The sequence below is a fragment of the Rutidosis leptorrhynchoides genome, chromosome 1 (genome assembly GCF_046630445.1).
Source record: "Rutidosis leptorrhynchoides isolate AG116_Rl617_1_P2 chromosome 1, CSIRO_AGI_Rlap_v1, whole genome shotgun sequence".
NCBI lineage: Eukaryota > Viridiplantae > Streptophyta > Magnoliopsida > Asterales > Asteraceae > Rutidosis > Rutidosis leptorrhynchoides.
The window spans coordinates 449,264,974-449,289,900 of record NC_092333.1 but is presented as its reverse complement, the minus strand read 5'-3'; the positions used below and the strand labels follow the sequence as shown (position 1 = coordinate 449,289,900).

General features: G+C 34.7%; 3 protein-coding genes, 1 non-coding gene and 1 pseudogene across 4 annotated transcripts; all 5 read left to right on the top strand.

Annotated features, from left to right (window-relative positions):
- The first annotated feature begins 2,734 nt into the window (after window positions 1-2,734).
- LOC139873151 (desiccation protectant protein Lea14 homolog) lies at window positions 2,735-5,766 on the top strand. Its single transcript, XM_071861084.1, has 2 exons — window positions 2,735-3,060; window positions 5,348-5,766. The coding sequence occupies exons 1-2, from the start codon at window positions 2,855-2,857 to the stop codon at window positions 5,604-5,606; spliced, it is 465 nt and encodes a 154-aa protein (XP_071717185.1). The 5' UTR covers window positions 2,735-2,854; the 3' UTR covers window positions 5,607-5,766.
- Window positions 5,767-9,121: 3,355 nt separating this feature from the next.
- On the top strand, window positions 9,122-9,994 carry LOC139873140 (RING-H2 finger protein ATL67-like). The gene has a single exon (XM_071861076.1). The coding sequence runs from the start codon at window positions 9,323-9,325 to the stop codon at window positions 9,890-9,892; it is 570 nt and encodes a 189-aa protein (XP_071717177.1). The 5' UTR covers window positions 9,122-9,322; the 3' UTR covers window positions 9,893-9,994.
- A 5,667-nt stretch (window positions 9,995-15,661) lies between these two features.
- Window positions 15,662-16,390, top strand: LOC139903326 (probable methyltransferase At1g29790; annotated as a pseudogene).
- Window positions 16,391-18,783: 2,393 nt separating this feature from the next.
- LOC139887476 (U1 spliceosomal RNA) lies at window positions 18,784-18,943 on the top strand. The gene has a single exon (XR_011773303.1). It is a non-coding gene; the product is annotated as a U1 spliceosomal RNA (small nuclear RNA).
- Window positions 18,944-21,166: 2,223 nt separating this feature from the next.
- LOC139873132 (reticulon-like protein B1) lies at window positions 21,167-23,358 on the top strand. Its single transcript, XM_071861067.1, has 5 exons — window positions 21,167-21,510; window positions 22,289-22,469; window positions 22,541-22,682; window positions 22,781-22,850; window positions 22,976-23,358. Exons 1-5 carry the CDS (start codon window positions 21,279-21,281, stop codon window positions 23,143-23,145), a joined length of 795 nt encoding a protein of 264 aa, XP_071717168.1. The 5' UTR covers window positions 21,167-21,278; the 3' UTR covers window positions 23,146-23,358.
- Window positions 23,359-24,927: the final 1,569 nt, after the last annotated feature.

Genomic DNA, 24,927 nt, shown 5'->3' with positions numbered 1-24,927 from the left:
GAATAGAATAAATAGCACTAAACAAATATTTGGTCAACAATAAAGCAATGAGTCCAACTATTAGAAGCCAATAACGATGTTCATAAGTCAATAGTAATAGGAGGTCAATAACGCACGAAGTCCAATAAAATTTATCAAAGAGTTAGTACAAATTAATTAAATGAACCGATATCCATATCAAACAATATTAATCAAAGTAATTTTAGTAAAAAGATTAGAATCCGTACTAGTCGATATATATTAACAAATATATTTTAGTAAAAATAATCCGTTTAAATATTATGAGTAAAGAAATCCGTACCTGATTAAATAGCTAAAGATCTTATAATTGATATGCTCTGAATTCTTCACGATGTCTACATATTACAATTCAATACAGTAAGAATCTTTCTTCCTCGAATCTCTCTAGACTCGAACCTAATTGTATAAAACTGTACATATCACCTATGTGTATCAAATCTCTCCTTAGTATCATTCTATGTTTATAATTTGAATAATGCATGACTCGATTTCTGAAGTTGTATGGGTGAATGCATAATATTAACATATTGTTTATATATTATTAATTTATTCAAGGTAACTATGACTAGCATTACAACCCATAATATTTATCTGAATCTGATCCTTCTTATAAATACCATAGAACCATATATAATTACTATATAATTACTATTTGTCAAAATACATGTACTTCAGAGAGTTCAATGAAAATTCGTATCATCATCATCCTTTTCATTCGAGTTGCATGTACAATAGCCAAATAATCATTTTCTTTTTTTTTTGTTGTAAATCTCTCTTTTATTTTCATTAAATCACGGTCTTGCATATATATACCCATACTAATTGAGTCTATATATATTACTGTGTTTAATACTAACGATGTTAGATTATATGTTCATCAATAAGTTGTGTTTCAAGACCCGAATCCTTCCGGTATAGTCATCGAAATGATGAGTGAACCGGTTGGTTTTGGTCCGTTTTGATCAAATTCATGAATACTAAGATGGGTTGTAAGGCCTAGTGCAAATTAACATTCAAGTTTATAAATGAGTTTACCTTCGAAACGAAACCGAGGTAAGACCGAACTAAACACAACGTGACTTCTTGTTTGGGTCTTATTCCTCCATCGCTTCCTCTATTTCCTTGTTAATTAACTTATTCTCTGAATCTATATATTTTGTATTCACTAAATGATGCAAGTGGATGGATTAGATGGTGTATATGTTTGTTGTAAAAATGATCGACTATAAAATGTGTGCATAAGATTGAAAGAAAAACTGGTTATGGAATGTGGATTGTGAATGGAATAGTGTGGTTATATATAATAGTAAAAAGAAAAAGAAAATGTGGTGCTCGTTGGAAATCATGATCACACCTTATATTTTATATTTATACTTGTGGTGACCGTAAATGATTAATATAGTGGCATATTGTTTTTTATATAAAAAGTTTCGGTACTCCAACTCCACTAGTGTAGCTGTTACACACCATCTCATAATTTATATTTATATTAGTATTTAATCGTTTAATGTTTATTTAATAATTATCAACTCATAAATATTTATTATCAATTTATTCCTTTTTTTATATACGGGTATTACATTGATCACAAGCTAAAGTGTCATTAAGACGTCGTTAGATGTGATTAACCAAGATTAGCGTTTTAGTGACCAAAGCTTATTTGGATATGAAGGAGGCATTTATTCTAAGCATGTTGAAACAAGTTTTATAAATTATAGATGCCCCGAAGTAGTCAAACATTATTTGATCAAAAATTCGGACATAAAGAATTGCGGTCGACCCACGGTTGACCGTGGAGTCGACCGTAAACCTTGTTCCTCAAAACCAAGGTACAGGGCATCCACGTCTGACATGCGGTCGACCGTGGACCCAGCCGTGCTCATTCAGTGTTTTTCAAATGACTCTTTTGACATATCTATTTTGTGTATTGGTTGTTTGCTATAGATCATGTAGGCTCATGAACTTGTGTTGTTCTATACGCTTTTAAGCACGTACGACTTGGTGTCATCATCAAAACAAAGTGGTTAATATTTGAGTATTATCATTGGATCACTGACCAACATTCTCCTCATTTTTGATGATGACAAACCTATGTAAGTGTGCAACTAACAAATAAAATTAAAATTAAATTTATGCAACACATCAAAAAATAGCATGTGAAATTCAACTTGGAGTATTGAAAACTCAGGTTCAATTTCCATTTCAAGTAGGAAGTTTTCAAATTTTGATAGTACTGTCAACATTAATGTAATTTGTGAAGGTCCTTGGGGGTTTTCCTAACCTTCAATAGTACTGCCGACATCTTCACGAATTGAGTTTTCTCCTAACGCATGTATGAGTGACAAATGAGAGTATTCTATGTCGATATCGTTGTTAAAAAAAATACTTAAAAAGACAAATTGAATAGTAACTTTCATATTGCTCATTGATATATTATTATTATTATTATTATTATTATATATATATATATATATATATATATATATATATATATATATATATATATATATATATATATATATATATATATATATATATATATATAGTAGATAGTAAACTGTAAATAGATAAATAGAAACAAAATAAGTTCGGGTCAGTAGGCTAAACCGTAAATTTTTTGACAATAATTGCAAATAAATCAATCCATCATCCATTATTCAATTGAAATCAACGGAGGACTAGAAATGTAATTTACTATAAATATCCTTTTTATGATATCTTTCATCATTGCCAATTGCCAATCTAACAAAAGGCATATTCCAATTCCTAGTGCAAAAACAACCCAACTATTAAACTTTCCGTAATTCACGCCGGAATAAATACTCCCGGATAAATGGCCGGTTTGATAGAACAAGCAAAACAATTCGTTTCCGACAAGGTTGCCAGCATGGCAAAACCGGAGGCAACTGTAAAGGACGTTGATCTCAAAGGTGTTTGCTTTAGCTATGTTACATACAACGCTAAAGTCAACGTTGCAAATCCTTATAATGTTGCTCTTCCAATTTGCGAGATCCGTTACGTTCTTAAAAGTTCCGGCAGGTAATTAATACTAACATTTTCTCGATCTCATCTACTTAATTTGTCATTGATCTCGATCGTATTACTATCACACAAAGTTATTTAAGTTTTTAGTTAAACAATTGAAAGGTTACTTAAGAATTTGTTACAAATTTGTGCCTTGACTACAAATATGGAACTATATGATAAAAATCGTTAGTAGTTTAGTATAACTGTAATGATTATTAATAATGATGATTAGTTATGATTGAAATCTTTTTAATTAAATTAAATTAGAATTAGAATGAATGATTTTTTTTATGTTAAAGCTTAATTTGGTGAGGCTATTGTATGTATTGTAAGGTGGTGAATAAAGTCCAACTTATCTAACTTTTTAAAGGTTGATGTAGACAATAAGTAAAATATATGCCAGATATTCTTGGAAATTAAAAATTAATTTACATTTATTTAAGTTTAGTATTGCAATCTTATTATACACTTTTCGACATTTTTGTACTCATAAATGACTTGGTACTACTAATATATATAGATCCTTTATATGTTACGGAGTAGGTTTTTTTTTTTTTTTTTTTTTTTTGGCCAAAAAAAACCAAGTTTTTGGTATCTTAATTGTTAAAACGTATATGATGATCATCAAGTTTGTTTTGGACGTCCATCTTTACTTAATATTAAATATTTTTTTACGAAATTTCAAACGATGGACGGAAATAGGGTTACTAGGGTCATTTTAATTGTTACAGAAATAATCCGCCAAAAAATGGGTGGAAAAAATTTATATTGAAAACTTGAGGTTGTAACAATCCAAACGATCCCACTATATCAGGACTCTTTCGATGCTGCACAAAAGCCATTACTTTACTCATTTTCATTCCTTTCCATCCTTAAAAAAACCCGAGAATGCCTTTAAATTATATTTTCCACCGATCTCTTTTTATTCCTTTAACAAAACTCGAGAATGCAACCTTACTTTTATTAATTTGATTCTCTGCTATTAGCGGATATGTTAGTGTTATGATTGTCGAGCGGATTTGTTAATGTTATGATTTTCGTATCATTTGATTAATAATGTATGTTTCAATATAAGATATAACTAAATTGTATAAGATATAATAAAAAATTATGATTATTAGTAGTTGAGTCATTCCTTAAGAATTTGAACCTTTTTATTTAACTAACTAGTTGACTGAGCATAAACTACAATAAATACGAAAAAAATTTGTTGATTAATTCTCATTTATGGTAGTACCATGTATAAGGTTTACACATTAAACAGTTTTTCGCCCCTACAAGATATTCGTCTTCCGTTGTCGTTTCACAATTACTGTTCACTTTGTCCTCATTGTCTTTTCACAAATTTTGTTTTTTTTAATTGAAAATGTCAATATGAAATTCTAAATAATTAATATACCATACATGAATCAAAGACTGCAAGATGGGTGTAGAGGCATTTGGAAGGGGGAGCTCGAGGGGTCCTATTTCCCTTTGATCCCTTTTGTCCCTCTTTTTCTATTTTCGTTTTTGCCCCTTAATTTCGTAAAATTTCAGTTTCTCTCCTCGGCTTTTAATTTATGTTTTTGCCCTTTCATTTTGTAATTTTTCAATATTTCCCCATGTAAACATTAGTAACGGTGAACGACATATGCATATCGGTCGCATTGCACGGACCTCCTAATTATTAGGCACCAGTTTTGATTTTTTAATTGCAACTCTTCATAAACGATGCCGTTCTAGTTGTTTCGTGATGATTCCTTTCTTATGATATAGATATACTCTGATTACATGCCCGATCTTTCACAAATTGAAATCCTAATCGTTCCTATTGGCTCAACTTAGTGTTCCGTTGCCAGTTAGGATTTACTGGAAGAAAAGAAACAACCAACAACAATTAGTTAGCAAGGGAATGATCCCGCACGTATCGATTTCATGATCAAATCTCCAATATTCGCAACTTGACCCATCGCGGTTCAAAAACGATCCTGCTTAAGTGCATCCAAGTAAAAATACTTGCTCTCCCGGGTAACCTTCTACGTGCCTTATGGTGTTATCCAAACCGCAACTGTAGTGTTACTGTAAGACGTATTGGGCGACTGACAAATAAGGCCACCATAGTATATGGTCTAATGTTACTAAGTTTTGGTGAAGATGAAAAATGAAATATACACTAGTGTAAAATAAAACAAAAATGTTGGATATATACTAATGAGATATATACTAATGACAATTACTTTAGACTTTTAAAATCATTATTAAAAATTTGCATTACATATTCATGTTCTGTTTCGTAACTGACCTTTTTTTTTGTAATCAGTGAGATTGCAACCGGTACAGTCCCTGATCCAGGTTCACTAAAAGGGAACGGTGACACTATGCTAGATGTGGAGATCAAGGTTCCACACAACGTTTTGATAAGTTTGGTGAAGGATATTGCTTTAGACTGGGACATCGACTACGAGCTTCAAGTCTTCCTTGTTGTCGATATCCCAATCTTTGGCAACATTAGTGTACCCGTAACTAGCAAGGGTGAGGTCAAACTCCCTTCACTTTCCGACTATTTTGGTAAAAAATAGGTATCCATCCATCAAGATTTTAAAATAAGATCGACGACTGTGTGATCACATACATTATAATTACGTATCTTTTATCCTAATGTCTTGATCTTGAATATGTACCCGAGATTGGTGGATCCTGGCTTATATATTTATAATACACTTGTTTGTTAAAGTTCCACTCCTTTTTTTACTACTCGAACGTTGTTTTTTTCTTACTTCGTACAGGTAATTGATTAGCTCTAGTTGATTAGCTCACAGGGTCCTATATTTTTTTTTTCTAATTAGAAAATGGCAGTAATCACATTAACATACTTTGAACTCCAATCTACCGTGACCTTCATGTTTCTGTTTCTGTTTCATATGATAGGTATATTAAGAAATCAATTGAAACAAGAAATTGATACATTACATATATACATATTACCTATAGTTATCCGTCACTTTAGTTAACAAACTCGAATATTAGAGGACATGTAACTCTCTCTCAAACAGCAGTTGCAGGTGACCTAACATTTACAGTTCAAAGCAAGTAAACAATGTATTTTGGTTTTAGAGCATGAATGTAAATAGTTATGAAGTCCAAAATTTGTATCTGAAAATAATGTTTCATGAGGTGAAACGTAGCTAGTGGCCTATCGATCTTTCTGTTTTTTAAATGCAACACTATGTTGGAAAGTTAGGGATAGAAATTGATTAGTTACGATTTCTACACACAAGAGCACAAATGGGGCGGATGTACCTTGGGGCAACCTGGTTCATCCGCCCCCACGATCAAAAAGTATTTGCTAAACTTTTTTACGAAATTTTTATTAAAAATGTTGCTGAGTAATGTAGTAATATAATAAGTGTAAGAGACATTTTACTTGACTGTTATTAGCTTAGTTGGTTTAAGAACTCTGCTATGAATATAAAGGTGCAGGTTCGATCCTGCAGCAGTCAGTTTATTTATATATTTTTTGTGCCTATTCGTATTTTTTAACAAATTTTTTGCCCCGTCAAAAAAATATTTCTCGATCCGCCACTATGACAAACTAATACGAATATTATTATAATAAAAAAATCACCGTCCTAATGGTACAGTGGTAAACTTTCAACGATTAAATTACAGGTTCAAGTACTCCAGAGATCTACATATGTAAATATTCGTGGAAAAAATGTATAAATTCGTAATTTAGTGTGTGATTACATTGTCTATCTAAAAAAATACCTAAAAGTATAAATTTGAATACAGTTTTAAAATAGAGAGTGGCATGGTAACTTTTTAACATTAGTCACAGCACACCTAGATAAAACGCCCCCACTGCGCATGTAAGTTTAGTAGTGTGACAGTCTTCCAAGAGTCGATGACCCGATGGATTTTTTTGGTGCCAGCAAGAGAGATCCCATACCAGCACACGCCGCCCAAGCCGAAATGCTTAAACATAAATTATTATACTCTGCATGTAAAAGTTTTAGGGGTTTGGTTTATGGTTAATTTCCCCATACTCGAAACAAGTCTAACACACATTCAGTTGCTTATCATCCTAACGTGTGTGTGGGTGACATATGATCGCGAATGTCCCTCTGAGTAATGCCGATATCGCCGTTCGAAAAAAAAAAATAGTTGCTTATCATCTATCAAAAACTATAACATAATGATAGGATATATATGTTGCCAACAAAAGGCAACTTGACACCGTGTTATGAATTTGTAGTTACTCCGAACTTTAACAAGAAATCAGTCAAGTTATATGAAAGTCCTAAAGATACAGTTAAATAGTTAACAAAAAAAGTACTAACTTAACATGCTCTATACGTGCACACAAACAAAATACCCAAAAAATTATTTAACATAGTACAACCATGAATAAGATACTTGTATAACATAACATAGTACAATTGTAGGTGTTAGTCAATTCATTCTTGATAATAGTTATGTGAGTTATCTCTCTGTCTTCTTATATATAGAAATAATAAATTAATAAATTTATCATCATTATTCATGAAATTTGATTTAACCTCTGCAAGAATTTATAACTTTCAGTTTAGGGGGCGTTTGACGACAATAAGATAAACCTGTTTGATTTTGATTTCCACTATTCTGCTACGAAGTCCTGCAAATCGGTGTGTTCTGGAGGTGAAGTTTTGAAACCTTCGGTTGATTTGCACGTAGGTGTTGTGGGTGAAAATTTGGGGTTGAAGGCCCTTAAGGTTTCTAATGGGCATGTAGTGGTGATTCTAATGGGTCCGGAGGTTTGGATTCGGGCCCAAGTCTTTTTGAGAATAAAAATGTTGGTTCTTTGGCGGTGCTCCAAAGTGGTGACTTCGGAGGTTATTCGTCGAATAAAAATGCTAATTTCTTCGATGAAGCTAGAAATGACCTCAAACACATATGGGTTGAAGGAAAACGGATTAATGTGAGTGCAGGCTCAAAACATAAACAAAATAAAAGAAAAAGCCTAGGGCTCGAAAGTTCATGGGAGGAGTTGAGGAAGTTTAATGTCGAGGGGATTTAAAGATGTTGAGACCTCACATTTGTGAGTTACTTGCTTTGTTTTCTATTGCTATATGGTTTGTAATGGTCTAGTATTGGCCCGTATTTGTTTCATTTTAGTGGTAAGGCTTGTGGCTTTTGTCGTTTTTTTTTTTTCCGTTGGGCCTTGCTGCCTTTTGGAGTTTTGGGTGTATTTTGTTTCGAAGATTCATCTTTTCGATGAATGCCCTCAAGTTTTTATTTAAGTTCTCGTTTATTGTCAAATAAAAAAAAAATCTTTTAGTTTAAAGTTTCAACCATAAGATTTTGAATAATAGTATCTGTCTCTCTATTACTTACATCATTGATTTGAATTTGAATATCTTGAATTTCAACCATTGATAAATAAAATCTAATTTTATTATACAAAACATATTAAATATTAGTTGATATTAAATTTTAATTATTATGCGAATTCGCAAGTTATAAATTAATCTTTCTAATAAAATAAAAAGAAACAACAATATAAATACTATAGTAATAGTAACAATAACACCTAATTTAGTACTCCCCTTATCACAATTCTATTTTTTCCGAGCACCAACATACTTTAATATAATTAGTGTTATGAATGAATTATGATGATGATTATGATATTGAACTTATATTATTCAGTTTACCAATTATGTTTTACATAGCTCTTAGGTTAAACATTTATATATTAAGATTTAAGAGTATAAAAAAATTAATTCTTTATTATGAGTATTATTTATTAATTTATTAAAATGAATAATTATTTTACGATTAATTTTAGTATTAGACAGATTAATTTTACTACCAATAATTAATAAAATTTATTAATTTATTAATTAACATTAATTAAATAAGGGAGATGATTCTCACACACTGTTTTTTGATACTCACACACCCTTTTACCCTATTATATTGAGGAGTTCAAGTAAATTGGTGTGTGAGGATCACAAAACAGTGTGTGAGAATCATCCCCATTAAATAATACAATAATAAAATTAATGAAATATAAATGAAGATTTTCATATCTTCTTCAATGGCGATCCCCATCCCCATCTCCATCTTTGACATTTTCAATATCGCTCTACCTATCTAACCGCCATTAATGTCGTTAGCTCAATTATATCCATTTAATGCTTACACCTCATCAACCTACCCATTTCTAAAACCCTAATTTCACCACCACTCACCCACCTTTTCCCCTCACTCCAAATGGACTTCACCGCCACCAACCACCATCAATTTCACCTCAATGTCCACGTCATCACCACCATCACCACCGCCACCACCACAATCAATCACTTCACCTACTCATTACTACATAACTAACCTCGGCCTCGGTTACGCGATTGCAATCGCATTCGGATTCCTCGTTCTCTTATCATCTCTCCTTCTCGCTTCCTACATATGTATCCGTCACCGCTACCGTAACCGTTACCGTCCAAACCCTAACGATCACGGCGTTATTCTACCTAGTACCATTTTCGTTGACGAAACGAATAACAATGACGGTGATGAACAAAACGTTGTCGTTGGACTTGATCAAACTGTTATTAATTCGTACCCTAAGTTTGTGTACACGAAGGAGATGATTAGTGATTCGGTTTGCGCGATCTGTTTGTGTGAGTATAAGGAATCTGAAATGATGAGGATGTTACCGGATTGTAAACATTGTTTTCATTTGATTTGTGTTGATGCTTGGTTGAAACTTAACGCCACGTGTCCTGTTTGCCGGAGTTCGCCGCTTCCGACGCCGTTGTCGACTCCGTTGGCTGAGGTTGTTCCGCTTTCTCAATACTCTGATGGTCGTCGCCGGAGGTGATTGGTTGATCGATGGGACCCACATGTTACCCGATATAGGGGTTTGGTTTGTAATTTTGACTTTTCATTATATATAAAATAAAATTTAATCTTTCATGTTGCATTTGGCAACACATGTTCTACATTTCATGCTTTGTGTTTCGCATAGTAGGTACAGAATTCATTGCTTCTTTAGAAAACATTGTTTATGTTTATGGTTTTTGATGCATTATTCATATCAATTCTATATTGTTTAGATTTGAATACTCCAATAAAAGCCTAAACTTCGAGTTAGGTTCAAATTTTGCTCCCACTATTGCTTCGAATAATCAAATTCAAGCCGTGCCCAGAAAGATAATAGTATGCGAAAAGTGTAGAATAGCAGTAAAATCGTACACTTTGTCTAATCGAAGTAACTACAAGCGAGTCAACGAACACTACCCCTTTTCAAAGTAGTAATTTAATTTCTGGTCCAGTAGTGACTAATATTTTTTGGCAATTGTTGGTATTTAGGAGTTGAATAGGTGATGCAACATGTTAGAATCTGTTTTTGATTCTTTATTATGATTATTATTATTATGGTTACCAAATGGAGAAAATGAAGGTAAGTATATTGACTGGAATTGGCAGGTGTGTTTTCATATTGTGCATTTTTTCTTTTATTTGATTTTTTTTTTTATATTCTATTCGATGAAGCCTTTTATGATTTTCGATACAAAATGCATCGATGATACTAAACCGCAATTAATTATGATCCTCAAATCGTGACTGTTATTACGAAATCAAACATGAAATATCTGATGTTAGAGATTTCCATAGAATTCCCCGCACATTTAGGTATGGATCATTTCTTTATGACATTTTGGGTCTGATCCAAGCTGCAAATCAGGTGGTCTAGAAGACGAGGTTATAATATGTTACCTGAATTTTTCCAGATTGAAGAAATACGGAAATATGTTCGGATTAATCCAAACAGATTAGGAAGGGAAAATTTCAGGGAGCGAACGGGATATTTACAAGCATGGTGCATGCTTATTTTTCGATGAAAGAAGAACTCAAAGAATATATGAATTATGATGTGGGTGAGATCTGCAACAATCACTGCAAATGGCTCAAAAGTTAATGGTGTACGTGTTAGGATATTAGGACCCAAACAACGCTAGTAATTCTACAAGATTACTAGCCGAGTAGTGATACTATCAAGATCACTCAACTCACTTAATGAACGAAAGATAATAAATGCGAAAATGTAAGAACGACACAAGATATAACGTGGTTATATGCAATCGTTGTGATTGCTTTAGTCCACGGACCAACTAGAGATTGTTATATTACTGAATACTTGAGAGTGGTGTGTTACAATGACTATGAATGAGCTCTATATATAGAGCAAACAAGAAACCAACCAAACTACAACTTGATCTTCAAGTGTGCTAGTAATCATGAAAGATAAACCAACTAGCCATGCTTTACACCCACTAATGACATGATCAAAGCCACAATTAGTGGTGTAAAGCAACCCACTAAGCACCTAAAGTGAAAGGAGAATCAATCAAGATCGGATCCCATGTGTGCAAGTTGCCCACTTGCTGCCAGACATCGTGCGCGCCGTGCACACTTAAACGTGCGCGCCGTCCACACTCCCAAACTTCGAGCAAGCCTTCTGATCAAAACTTCTCTAGTGCGCGCAGGGAGCGCGCCGCGCACCATCACCGCGCACAATCAATTTGCTCTGTTTTTGATCTGTTTTTCTCTGTTTCACGCTTACCGAAATCTGCAAAATCCGTGCAAGTGTTGAAACAGTTTTTAGTGACACTTTTTCCAGTTTTGTTTAAATGTCTCCACACTCCAACAATCTCCCACTTGGAGACTTTGAACAAGCTCCATTCATATCAATGAATTTACCAAGAACATTAAACCACCTTCGATTACCGCCAAATATCATTTGGGACACGCACGCTCAACACATTCTTCGAATGAGTAGACTTTCGATAAAAGGTCTTCAATACTACTTGTTAAACTTGTAACACCATTCACATCTCTAGCTGGGGTCTTCTCTCATCAATTCATGAGAAGACCAATTGAGGTAATGCAAAACCTCAATTTTTCCGTCGTAACCACCTTAGTAAACATATCGGCAGGATTCTTTGTACCAAGGATTTTCTCCAAGAATAAAGTGCCATCATTTATATGTTGTCGAATAAAATGATACCTTATCTTGATGTGTTTCGTTCGACTATGAAACACCGGATTCTTCCCAAGATGAACCGCACTTTGATTATCACAATACAAGACGCAATAGTCTTGTCTTTTACCCAACTCGCCTAAGAATTTCTTCAACCATACTAGCTCTTTAGAAGCTTCCGCAATAGCCATGTATTCGGCTTCGGTGGTTGACAAAGCAACACTCTTTTGCAATCGAGATAACCAACTAATCGCCGTCTTCCCCATTGTGAAAACATAACCCGTAGTGTTTTTCCCCGAATCATCACATCCACCCAAATTAGCATCCGCATAACCTCTAAGTATGAGATTGTTTTTGGAGAAACACAATCCCATATTAGAAGTACCTTTCAAATAACGAAGCAACCATTTGACCGCTTCCCAATGCTCTTTTCCCGGATTAGACATATAACGACTTACAACTCCCACTGCTTGAGCAATATCGGGTCTTGTACAAACCATGGCATACATAATACTACCCACGGCTGATGCATATGGAACCTTTTCCATATCCTTCTTGTCTCTTTCCGTCTTTGGTGATTGACTTTTCGATAACTTTAAGGTGCTTCCCAAAGGCATAGAACGAGCCTTTGAATCTTCCATGTTGAACCTCTCTATTACTTTCTCAATATATTTGGATTGAGACAAGTATAGAGTACCCTTCACACGATCACGCACAATACTCATGCCAAGTATTTGCTTAGCACCGCCAAGATCTTTCATCTCGAATTCTCGGGAAAGTAATCCCTTCAACTTGTTAATTTCGGACATGTTTGAACCTGCAAGTAACATGTCATCAACATACAACAATAAGATTATATAAGAAGACTTGGATTTCTTCAAGTAGCAACAGTGATCCGCTTCACATCTTAAGAAACCAATCTTCTTCATAAAATCATCAAACTTCAAGTACCATTGCCGAGGTGCTTGCTTCAATCCATACAAACTTTTCTTTAGCTTACAAACCCACTTCTCTTTACCCTTTACCTCAAAGCCCTCGGGTTGCCTCATGTAGATCTCTTCAACAAGATCACCATGTAAGAATGCAGTTTTTACATCTAGTTACTCAAGATGTAAGTCTTCGGATGCGACTATAGAAAGTACCAAACGGATAGTAGTCATTTTAACTACCGGTGAAAATATCTCTTTGTAGTCAACCCCTTCCTTTTGTTGAAAGCCTTTGACTACCAAACGAGCCTTGTACCTTTTCTTGCCATCCGACTCATTCTTGATTCGATACACCCATTTGTTTTGCAATGCCCTTTTATCATGAGGTAACTTCACTAGTGACCAAGTTTTATTCTTCTCAAGTGAACCCATCTCTTCTTTCATGGCAAGCTCCCATTGTATGGATTCTTTTGTTTTTCTTGCCTCAAAGTAACTTTCGGGTTCACCATTCTCTGTATAGAGCAAGTAGTTTGCTGATGGAGAATACCTAGGATTTGGTTTGGGCACTCTAGTCGAGCGTCTTGGTGTAGGAGTAACCGAAATGGTTTGACCGGTTTCATTTGTGTCCTCCTCATCACTAGAACTCGCACTATGTTCGGAATCATCACCGCTTTCCGAATCATCCCCATCATTAGCATTTTTCGACGCCTCACCGTTATTCGGCAATTCATTGTTTCCCGTACTCCCACTAGAACCTGCAAGATCATCAATAGAAACATCGTCAAAAGTAACTTGACTCGGTTTAGGACTCCCCATTTCCGGTTTGCCATAGACCGAATCTTCATCAAAAGTAACATCTTGCGAACGAATTACTTTTCTAGCCTCGTTGTCCCAACAACGATAGCCCATTTCATCCGTGTAACGACCCTGAAATTTTCAACATTTATTTATTAATAATTACTATTATTAATACGTGTGATTAAACGAATGTATGTTATTACATTTACATGTTGCTATGATTGCCCGTACTTGACTTTTAAGTGCCCGAAACGTCTTTGTGACACCCGGAACTTTCACGAATAATATTTTTAGATATTATTTACATTCATGATTAAATTTATTAATCATTTTAATTAACTAAGGCTATTAGTTAGTTAGTTGGGCTTTAATCGGTTTAACTTGTGATTTATTTGAACTTGGGCTTTGTTAATGTAATGGACTCATGTTATTGGACTTCCAAGCCCACCCTACATTATTAGTGGACTTAGTTAGCCCACTCTTCCTTGTAAGTATTACTTGTAATGGTAACTAGCTAGTTTTGTTCATTTGGAATCTAGTTTACACATAATCCCCATGCATGCAACCTCTTTATCCAACTTTTAAGACTTTGCACTCAAGGAACTTGTAGGCAACTCATCTCTCCCCCTTTATTCTGCAGCAGGCCGTCGGCCATATGGGGGTGTAGAGGAGAGTTTTTTTTTTTTTTTTACTACATCACTTACTTGTAATCTCACACACATACTTCATTTCAAACTTACATCTTACTTTCCTCTCATATTTTTCTCTCATCTTTCCTTTACTTGTAAGTACCAAGAACATCTTTTTCTCCCCTTTTCTTTGGGCTAAAACCGAATTTCATATTCACAAATCATCATCATCTTTTGTAATTTGTAGTTTGATTACTTGTTGTTAGTTTGTTACATGTAATTGTTAGTTATTCTTTACTAGTTTCCAAGAATAAACTTTCTAGTTTGATTCTTCTTATTTCTTGTATTTATCAAGAACACTCAAGAACATAACTTACTAGTTATGATTCTACATATACTTTCTTAAAAGATTGCAAGTTCATGTGTTGATTAAATTCATACTTAAAGTTCATGAAGTAAACTTTAAAGTTTACTTTCTAAAGATCAAACTTTGGTTTGAATCTTTAGAGTATGAATAACCATGAACAAATTACATGTTTACTTAGTTACTTCTTCATTTTATGCACTTTAATTTTATGTAGTTAGTTTATATGGTCAAGTACTACAAGTTAGTCTTGATCTCATATCTCTTGAACAAATTAAGTTAACCTTGAAAGTTCAAGAACACACAAATAAGTGTTGAAACAGTTTTTAGTGACACTTTTTCCAGTTTTGTTTAAATGTCTCCACACTCCAACAGTACGGGGCGATCCGTTAAGACGAGTTGTATTGGGACTATCCAACGCCCAGCAAATCAAAGGTGTCAAAAATCCAACGCCTGCAAAGGGTGTATCGGGGTGTTGCTTCTCCAAAAATTGGTGCCGTGCGTTGCCATTCAACGGCTCAAGAAACGTGTGTTGAATGAATTTTATTAATTTTATATTATTTATTATTTATAAATTATTATTTTAAAACCTTTTATACTCCTTTATCAATTAAATTTTAACACATCATCACAACACTTAACACCCACACCAAAAACTCACACAATCAATACTCCACACACAAAAATCCACACATTCTAATCATAAAAAAAAGTACAAAAATCAACTCACACCATTAACTCACGCCCTCTACCACTACAAGTGGTCTATAAAGAAGACGGTGTAGGTGTCTCTTACTCACTCCAAAGTTATCCACAAAACCGTTACCCATCCTGAGTGAAACTGGAGCCTCCTGGACGATAAAAAAACGTACAATACATATTCAAAAATTTTGCTTGTCTTGCTGCGAGTAAGACAGACAAAGGTATTTTCAAATGCTCAGTTTGTTTCTATATGACCCATCACGAAGACCCGAGATGGGTCGTACCCATTTACCTGGATCCTAACTCAAAACCCGGACTCCTGATTTTCAATTTAAGGAAATTCTTGATTTAAAGTGTGATGAGGGAGAAGTTGTAATGTGGTCCAGCGGTTGTGGGCGGGGTTATTGAGATGAGGGCGGGGTTATTGAGATAATTGCAACGGGTGGTTTAGTCCCCTCGGGTGATCCTAATCGCTGTTCAAACAAAAAAAGTGTGATGAGGGATTTTAGTGTTGGGAGGGGCACTTATGCAGCTACAATGAGAGAACATAATGTGGCTGTATTAAATTCTGGTGCCCCTTTTAGTGAAATGATTGGCTTCCGGGGCTTTAACTTTTGTACATAATAACGGCTTACGTTTTTGGATAACACATTGGATTGTATCCACACGATTCTCGACATGGGTCAGTTTTGTGTTGTTGGATTTTGTACTTTATGATTGGGATAGAGTACTTAAGCCATGGAGGATTATTATGGATTGATAGTTTTTCTTTTGTCTGAAAGAGTAGTTGGATGACTATTTGGATGGTTCTAAGAGGTTGAGGTACAAAAGGCACAAATGGGTAGTTGCAGGTAGAGAGATATATTACCATACCATGACCAAGAATACTAATAGCCTTAGGTTCGGTTGCCGTTAATTGGTTCATTCCCCACACAAGAAATGCTGTTTTATGCTTTGGATGCTACTGTTCATAAGTGGCAAATGTTCAAGTTTAATAACTTCGTTTGTCTTATACGGCGGTTTTTTTCCTGCATGTTTGTGTTTTGCCAGTGAATTGGGTCCACCGTAACCGAGCCGAGCTTGTGTTTTTTAATATTTAAAAGAGCTGAGCTCGAGCTCGACTCATTTACACCCCTAATCCTCGTTATAACTAAGTACAAGTTGGGATTGCAATAATAAATCTTGGTTGGCAGCACTAGCAAACCATTACGATTGATTTTCGCACGCATATAAATATATATAAATAAAGTATAAAATAGCAAGGATAGTTACACAAATAATGTAACACAAGCAAATGATTCCATTCTTAGAAAAATACAAAACTCGAGGAAAGAAGAGTTGTAAGCCTAACAACTATAGCTTAACGTTCAAGATTTGATCTACCGTTACATCATCCCAAGCGATCCCGGAGAGCTATTACGGCAGCATCAGCTTTCCCAGTGCTGTCCGGTTCCGTTAAGATGTGACGACTTCCCCTGTTGCCGCAACCTCTCTTGCATTGCGCTTCTTTTAAGAGAGCCTCAGCTTTCTTTCCTGCGTTCTTGACCACCTCAAGCTCTCCCTCTAGCTCTGCTGCCCTTGCCTAATATCGCTTTAATTGCTCCTCAACGTCCGGAATGAACGAAGAAGAACGATCGGGACTTGAGGAACTTAAGTGGGTAATGCATGGAGGAGAACTTACATGAGAAGCCATAGCATCAAATGGTTGCTCGCGAACCCGGGGGCCAGAACCAAGAGATTAACTTTAAGGGGATTGATATTTCCAACAAGTTTTAATAAGTTCTCCAGAACATTTTAGATAAGTTCTCTTGATTTTTGAACATTCTCCAACAAGTTTCTGGGCTTCTAGGATTACTTCAATGAACATCTGGTATTCTGATTCAATATGATTGAGTTTTTGATCCAGGTTTACGACTTCTTTAGTGATCGGAGTTGTTCTTTCTTGGAGTTGACTCAATTCGGGTTTGAAATTGGCAGTTGTTTTTTAGCTGCAAATATTACACACTCTAAAAGTTTTGTAATGGAATCAGAAAGAAGAGGATCAATAAGGAATTGTTACTAAAAAAAAAAAAAAAAAAAAAAAAAAAAGTTACTTTTAAGAAAAAGAAGTTGCAAATTAAGAGGTTGATGTGGTGAGTACGATTCCGGCTAATGCGGGGAATGATCAAGCGAAAGAGATTGGCCCCGTTTTTTTAAGGCCTTGTGCGACGAGGTGTTATTCCACCCTCGACGGCTATTTTATTCGGTGATAATTCGTCTAATGTTTTAACTTACAGGTTTGAAAATCGTTCGGTCAAAAAGCTCGACGAGGCACTGTTGATGGCATAGTGGTTAAACTGGATGTCAATGATGGTTAGGCTTTTGTTACGTTTCGGTTTGTTGTTGTTCTTAGGGTTGTTCAGCTTTGGTTTCATTATGTATTTCGGGTGTAAAGTTTTAGTTGCTGGTTGTTTTGGCACGGTTTGGTGCGTACACAGATAGCAAATACGGAGTAGTTTTTTTTTTTTTCCTTTTTTATTTTTTTGTTTGTTTCTAGTTCCGGGCCTTTTCGTCCTTTTGTTGTATTTTGTTAGGCTTTTTCATCTTTCGATGAACTAGTTTTTGGTTTATAGAATTCGCTTTTAGTCAAAAAAAAAAAAAAAAAAAAAAAATTAAGGAGAGCCATTGAAAAAAGATGAAATTTTCTTGTGATTTACACTACAGAGAGATATAAAGTGAGCCACAATTTCTTTCTGTACGTATAGAAAAAGATATACAGTATATCGTATTGGTTAAATTTCAGCGAAATGTCCAGCTCATAGTCAACGCCTCTTCTGTTTGAAATGGTGTGCTATGATAGAGAACAAGCTCGTAAATACATAAGAATAAAGTTCGTGTTCCTACTCATAGACGCAAGCTGAAGTGACATAAATAACCATGTAAAACTTGTGATCATCATGCTTGGTTAAACTGAAAAATGATACATACAGAGGTAACACGATCATGCTGATTGGAAATACATTAAACGATTTCTGTTACGAACTTTGAAATCCAATAATCACAACCATGACAAAAATGAATGATAGATTTCAGTAAAACTGCTTACAATCTCCTATATGTACAGACAAATTTCGTTAAGCATATTTAACAAGAAACATATTGTAACATAGTTTGAATGTGTTATTTTGAAGTAAATCAAAAGTAATATTCAGTATTGAAAAACATACAAGTAGATTGGGTTAATATATTGAAGGCATCCCACATTGGTGGGAAGAGAAAAGTTAGAGGGCAACTAAGTAGTATAAAAACAGAGCTTGGCTAATGTGTTACGTACTTACCTGGACGAGGTCAATGTATGATCAAGAAGGTCCATGGCCTAGATTGGTGACTTCCATTGCACTTTGGAAGGGTGCTAGTCTAAGGTCGGCCCAAGTGGTCGAGCCTACGTCATAATTTGTGGCAGTGAGGGCCTGCGTTCGCGCGGCCCTTGCACAATTTTCTAGTTGAATATTATCATTTTCTAGTCCAATATCTTTTAGTCGGCCTTTCATCTAAAATTCTATAGTTACTGTTTTGTTTAGATGCACAACTTTTAGTCATATCTTTTAAGCAGCCTAACTAAGAGTAATAGCTCGTTTTTAATGCTCGGTAGTTAGTAGTTTTCCTTTGGTTCGTAAGATAGTTTGTAATGCTCCTAAGCTTTCATTTGTTTCATGTTGTGTTGTGTCGTCTCGTTGGCTAAGCCCTCACTTAGTATGAGTCGTGTGGACCGCCTTGAAAGAGAATTCCCAAGCTCGGTAGTTCGTAGTTTGTAATTCGTAATTTTGTTTTCCTTTGGTTCGTGAGCTAGTTTGTAATGCTTGTTTTCCTTTGGTTCGTGAGCTAGTGTAAAGCTCGGTAGTTCGTAGATTGTAATGTTCGTTGGGGATTAGTTTATTGATAAAATCTCCAATTTAGTTATAAAGCTTTTTCGAAAAAAACTAAATAGTAGCTAGTTTTCAATTTGGATTCTATAGCATTGTTTTTTGTGACAAAATTATGCAGTTCGTCGTTTGTTTAAAATTTCACAAAGGGATCTAATTTTTTTTTACTGGGATGACACTAATGTTTGTACATGTTGGTGATAGATACCTGACTCTAACAGATGTTAGTTAAGTTTCGTTAAATTCCCTCACATGAGGTTAATTTTGTCCACTCTCCAGTCTCCATCTCGCATTTACATCCATACCCCAAATTCATCGGTTTGGTTTTCGGTGCATTCGGGTTAATCGGTTTAGCTTGTTCAACTTTTAAAATTGTAAAAGCGAACTTGAAACAGAACCAAAATCCAAATTCAAATGTCAAAACCAATATGATATTGAACCGATTCAAATTCGATTTCGGTAAAATCCGAAAACAAGCAAAATAAAATTCATTAAAAACATTGAAGTTACAAAATTCTCATTACTGTATGACACAAACAACTTAATTATTACTGATAATAAGTGTTTAATAAAGTTCAAATTCACAATACATAATAATATCAATGTATATAAAGTTTCAAAGTTTGAAAAAGCTTTATATATCACAATAACATCAGCTAAATTTTTTAAGCTTTTGAAATGATAAGATGTTCAAATTTCCTCAATCAAATTTAGTTTAACCACGTTAAAAAAAAGGTATAGAGACCACTTGTTGAGATAACCCAAATGAACCGTGTAAATTTTTTGGAGAAAGGGATCAAGTTTAAATGTTTAATACTCCCTCCATCCCATAAAAAAGTAGTCATCATCATCATCATCATCATCATCATCATCATCATCATCATCATCATCATCATCATCATCATTATTATTATTATTATTATTATTATTATTATTATTATTATTATTATTATTATTATTATTATTATTATTATATGTCTTAAATTGTTAGTTACTTAAAGTATCACTAAAAAACCACTAAAACTTCAATTTTATCCTTTTTACATATGACAATCAGCAAAACTTTTTATTCATATTTTGTCCTATCATTTACTTTGTTAAGGAAATAATTAATTCGGATCAGATATCAGAACATATTAAATGAAGAACAAAGTAGACATTTTAAACAATATATCTTAAATACTCTTTATCTTTTTATTTAAAATTAATTCAATTTAACTAATTTAAGCTCAAATGATTGTCATATTAGACTAATCCCAATGGTCCTTCCTCAACCATGTCATCAACCATTTCGTCCCACGGCTCCATTGGCATTGGTGTACCCTCACAAGCCCTCACCAAGCCCTCATCCCTCTCGCCCTGCCAAGTTTCTTCCACGTGAAATGTTGCACCACGTATATTTTCTCTTTCTTTATTTCCCAGCATTATTTATTTGTACATTACCATAAATAACTTGTACATTACATAGTTAATTAATTTTGTGGGGTATGTGATGGGGATGAAGTATGTCATGATTGTTAATAGTGTGTTATGAGAGTGTTATGGGAGGAAGTGGTGAGAAAGGGAGAGAGAAAGCTGATGTGGCGCTGAGGAAGTGTTGATGACGGTGTCATGGTTGAAATTGGTCGTTAAATCTGTATGCGTACAGATTCTAGAATCTAGTATTCTTGTGAATCTTTGAAGCGGTGTTTGTGTCCCCACCGGATCGGGTTCGGATCCTTTCTTGTAAATATTCGGGTACGTATTTTAACACACACACACACTCTCTCTCTCTCTCTCTCTCTGACACACACACAAACAGCACCTCCTTTCAAAATAAACAAACACTAAACGTGTGTAAGTTAGATAGCCATCCTCGATCATCTCTCTTAGGGTTTCAAAAATTCAACTTTCATTTAAACCATGGCCGAACACGCTGATGAAATAGAGATAAAAAACGAGGCATCGTTTGGTGATAAGATCACCGACAAGATTCACCGTCACGATTCTTCTTCGTCGGATTCGGATTCTGATTCAGAGAAGAAGAAAATGAAGTACGACGATGATGTGAAGAAACAGTCTCCGGTGAAATCAAAGAGTAATCGCTTGTTCGGTAGGGAGAAATCGGTACATCAGGTTTTTGGCGGTGGTAAACGTAAGCAACATTTTGCTCTAATTTTTTATATTCATTCATTTATTTATAAAATAAATGAATAATGAGTATGAATATTATGATATATACAGAGGTTGTTTAGGTGGTGATTATTTAAGTATTAGGTAGGTGTTTTTCTGCTTACTTACCACCTGATTAGTGGTTTTAGGTTAATTATTTTGAAAATGATGCATGCAAGTGACTACTTTGTGTTGGGCTAAAAGAAATAATGATAAACCGATTGTGTATATATGATAAAATTGAGGGTTAAAGTTGTATAATTATAATATTTTGAACTTGTAATATCTACATAGTTACACAAATTTCTGGCTGTCTTAGGCTAAAAGGGATATTGATGGATAGATTGCGTATAGATGCGAAAGTTGAGGGTTGAATTTGTGGAAAAATTCTGAGTAGTTTGACTTCACTGCACGTAACTTTCGAGTAGCTTTAGATGCTAGGAGTTTAAGAGAACTATGGTTTACCATTCAATAAGCAAACTTGTAGACAGGGTTGTAAATGTCCCCGACTTGGCTCCGACTTGGTTAAGTTATTCGGTCAAAGTTACCAAAAGTCCAATTTAGTCGGTCAAAGTCGGATTCGTTTGGTCAAAGTAGGTCAAATACAGTCAAGTCAATGTTGGCCGATTAGTCATTTAGTCCGTACATGGTCTTGACCGACTAGTGACATGCACAAACTTGCTTATAGAAGGTTGAGATATGGATACTGTAAACTGTATGGAATACCGAATGATTGCTAACTTCAATATTTAATCATGTAGCTGCTGATGTCTTCTTATGGAGGAACAAGAAGATATCTGCCGGTGTGCTCGGTGGAGCAACTGTCTTGTGGGTGTTATTCGAACTGCTCGAGTACCATCTCATTACTTTAGTTTCCCACATTTTGATCCTTGTGTTTGCAGTTCTATTCTTGTGGTCCAGTGTTTCCAAGTTTATTAACAAGTAAGCTTGTTATAATCGTTTGTGTTGGTTTTACATATATCAAGTTCACATGCTAATTGATCTAACTTTAGGTCTCCTCCACCTATTCCGGAAGTTAAAATTCCAGAGGCCGAACTTCTTCAGGTTGCTGATTCTATAAGGAGTGAAATCAATTATTATCTTAACATCTTACGAGATATTGCATCTGGACGAGATTTTAAGAAGTTCATTGCTGTATGTTATATGATATTATTACATTTCCACTAACAGACACCTAACGTTATCTTGCTGTACAATAACGGGGTATGACATAAGTCGTGTATTATTGACAGGCTGTAGTGGGATTATGGGTACTTTCTATAGTTGGGAGTTGGTGCAATTTTCTCACATTGTTCTACACAAGTAAGACCGTTTGTTGTTTTGGTTTTTTCACATTGTTCAACATCTCATATTTATCACACACGCACATTTTATTTTTATGTTATTTATTTTGCTGATATTCGGTATCCTTTTTTAATGAAAAACAGCTTTTGTGCTTTTGCACACGGTCCCTGTTCTGTACGAGAAGTATGAAGACAAGGTTGATGCGTTTGCGCATAAAGTAATGATTGAGTTTAAGAAACAATATGCAGTGTTTGATGATAAAGTTCTGAGTAAAATTCCCAAGGGACCCTTGAAACACAAGAAAAATGCTTGAGAGAAAGAAGTAGTAGGTGTTGTTTAAGTCCTGATAGAGGTTAGTTCGGTTTACTAAGTTCTGAAACTCGAAATGGTCTTTACTCGTGTAAGTTTATTCCTTTATAAAGATAATCTAGTAGCTATGTCGTTACAAGAATTTAAATGCTTTGTGGTGGGATGTAGTGCTGTACATATACAAATGCTATCCAATAACATACTTAACTAGCTTATATCTCGTGTGTGTATGGAATTAATTATTATGCTATCTGGTTGATTTAGCTGGAGATATCACTGTTCCGCGATGTTATACATCTATTTTTTCATAGCCTTGACGAGTACATGGGACGTATTTACTCTTTCACTATATGCTCATTTGCTCCATTGTAGTGTGTGCTATTATGCCTAGTGTAAACTTGGATCTGTTTGGCAGTGTGGTGCTTTTTACTAGGTTTATGGAAGTTAGTACAATAATACGTGATAATAATGTGTGTTTAATGAATTCCTAGGAAGATGGTAGGTGTGTGTTTAATGAATTCCTAGGAACATGGCAGTTGTGAAGAACCTTTCCTCCGCCTATAAAATGGAAAAGGATATCGATCAGTTATGGATTAGATCGATTAGAATTTGAGTCGAAGTAGGAAATTATACAATCATTAAGTAGACGCTACAACAAATGGGTGTGCAATAATTGTGGCTCGTCAATGACATACATATGCAGGTACAATACAATGACATGTAAGTCACGTTATGCACAACCATGCGAGAGGCTATGTGGCATACACATGCAGGTACAATGACATGTAAGTCATGTTATGCACAACCATGCGAGAGGCTATGTGGCACAATGATTGTTAGAGCAAAGCTTTTAGCCACGTAGCTTTGTTCATGATTAGTCCCTATCGTTGTAGAGCAGTCTTGAACAGGGCCGTCCCGTTAATTTTATGGGCCCTGTTCGAAAAATAAAAGTGGGCCTTTTGTATACAAAAAATTTCTTATATAACATAATACTAAGCTTTTACAATTAAGTATTGGAGCATGAACGTGGAGTATTGGAGCATAATATTAGATTACGGAGTATTCGACATTGATTATGTATCTTATTTTTCGATTTTTCTATTTGTTTATTATCAAATGGACCAAAATATGTAAAAATGAGCCTATATATGTAATGTTAGGATATTTTTTAGGGGCCCTTATAGATGTTGGGCCCTGTGCGGCCGCACGGCTTGCACGCCTCAATATCCGGCCCTGGTCTTGAATGTTCTGTTCCTTCTGTACTTTGACGGTTCTATGTTAAATTGTTCATTGGTTTCTGTGTGGTACCTGGCTAAGTTTTAGATACAGAAGCCATTGTAGGGAAATGTCAATTCCAAATGACACGTAAACCCTCTAAAAGGGACTTTTTGAATGAGGTCTATCATTAGTTTCTTGGATCTAATATGATGGGCGATCGGTGTAAGTTAAAAACTTTCTAGAATATGTGATTTGATCCTGAAGCTAGATGCTTACAGTCTACGAAATTGTTGTATTACAATTATATGGAATGGAATTCAACCCATGGTAGCCCTCATATGGTTGTGGACCTTCAACATTGAATTAACATTGAACCTAATCTAATTCACCAGCCTATATTCGGAATTTAACCGCTTAAACCAATTTATTTATTAACTGAACTGGAACGATAAGAAATACCTATCAATCAAAGTTTCGGTTATGGGTTGGTTTCAAATCATATCCACCCCAGTAGTCTAAAGTAACCCCTAGTCTCAGTCATTACATGTATTATTATATTTTTTTCAAA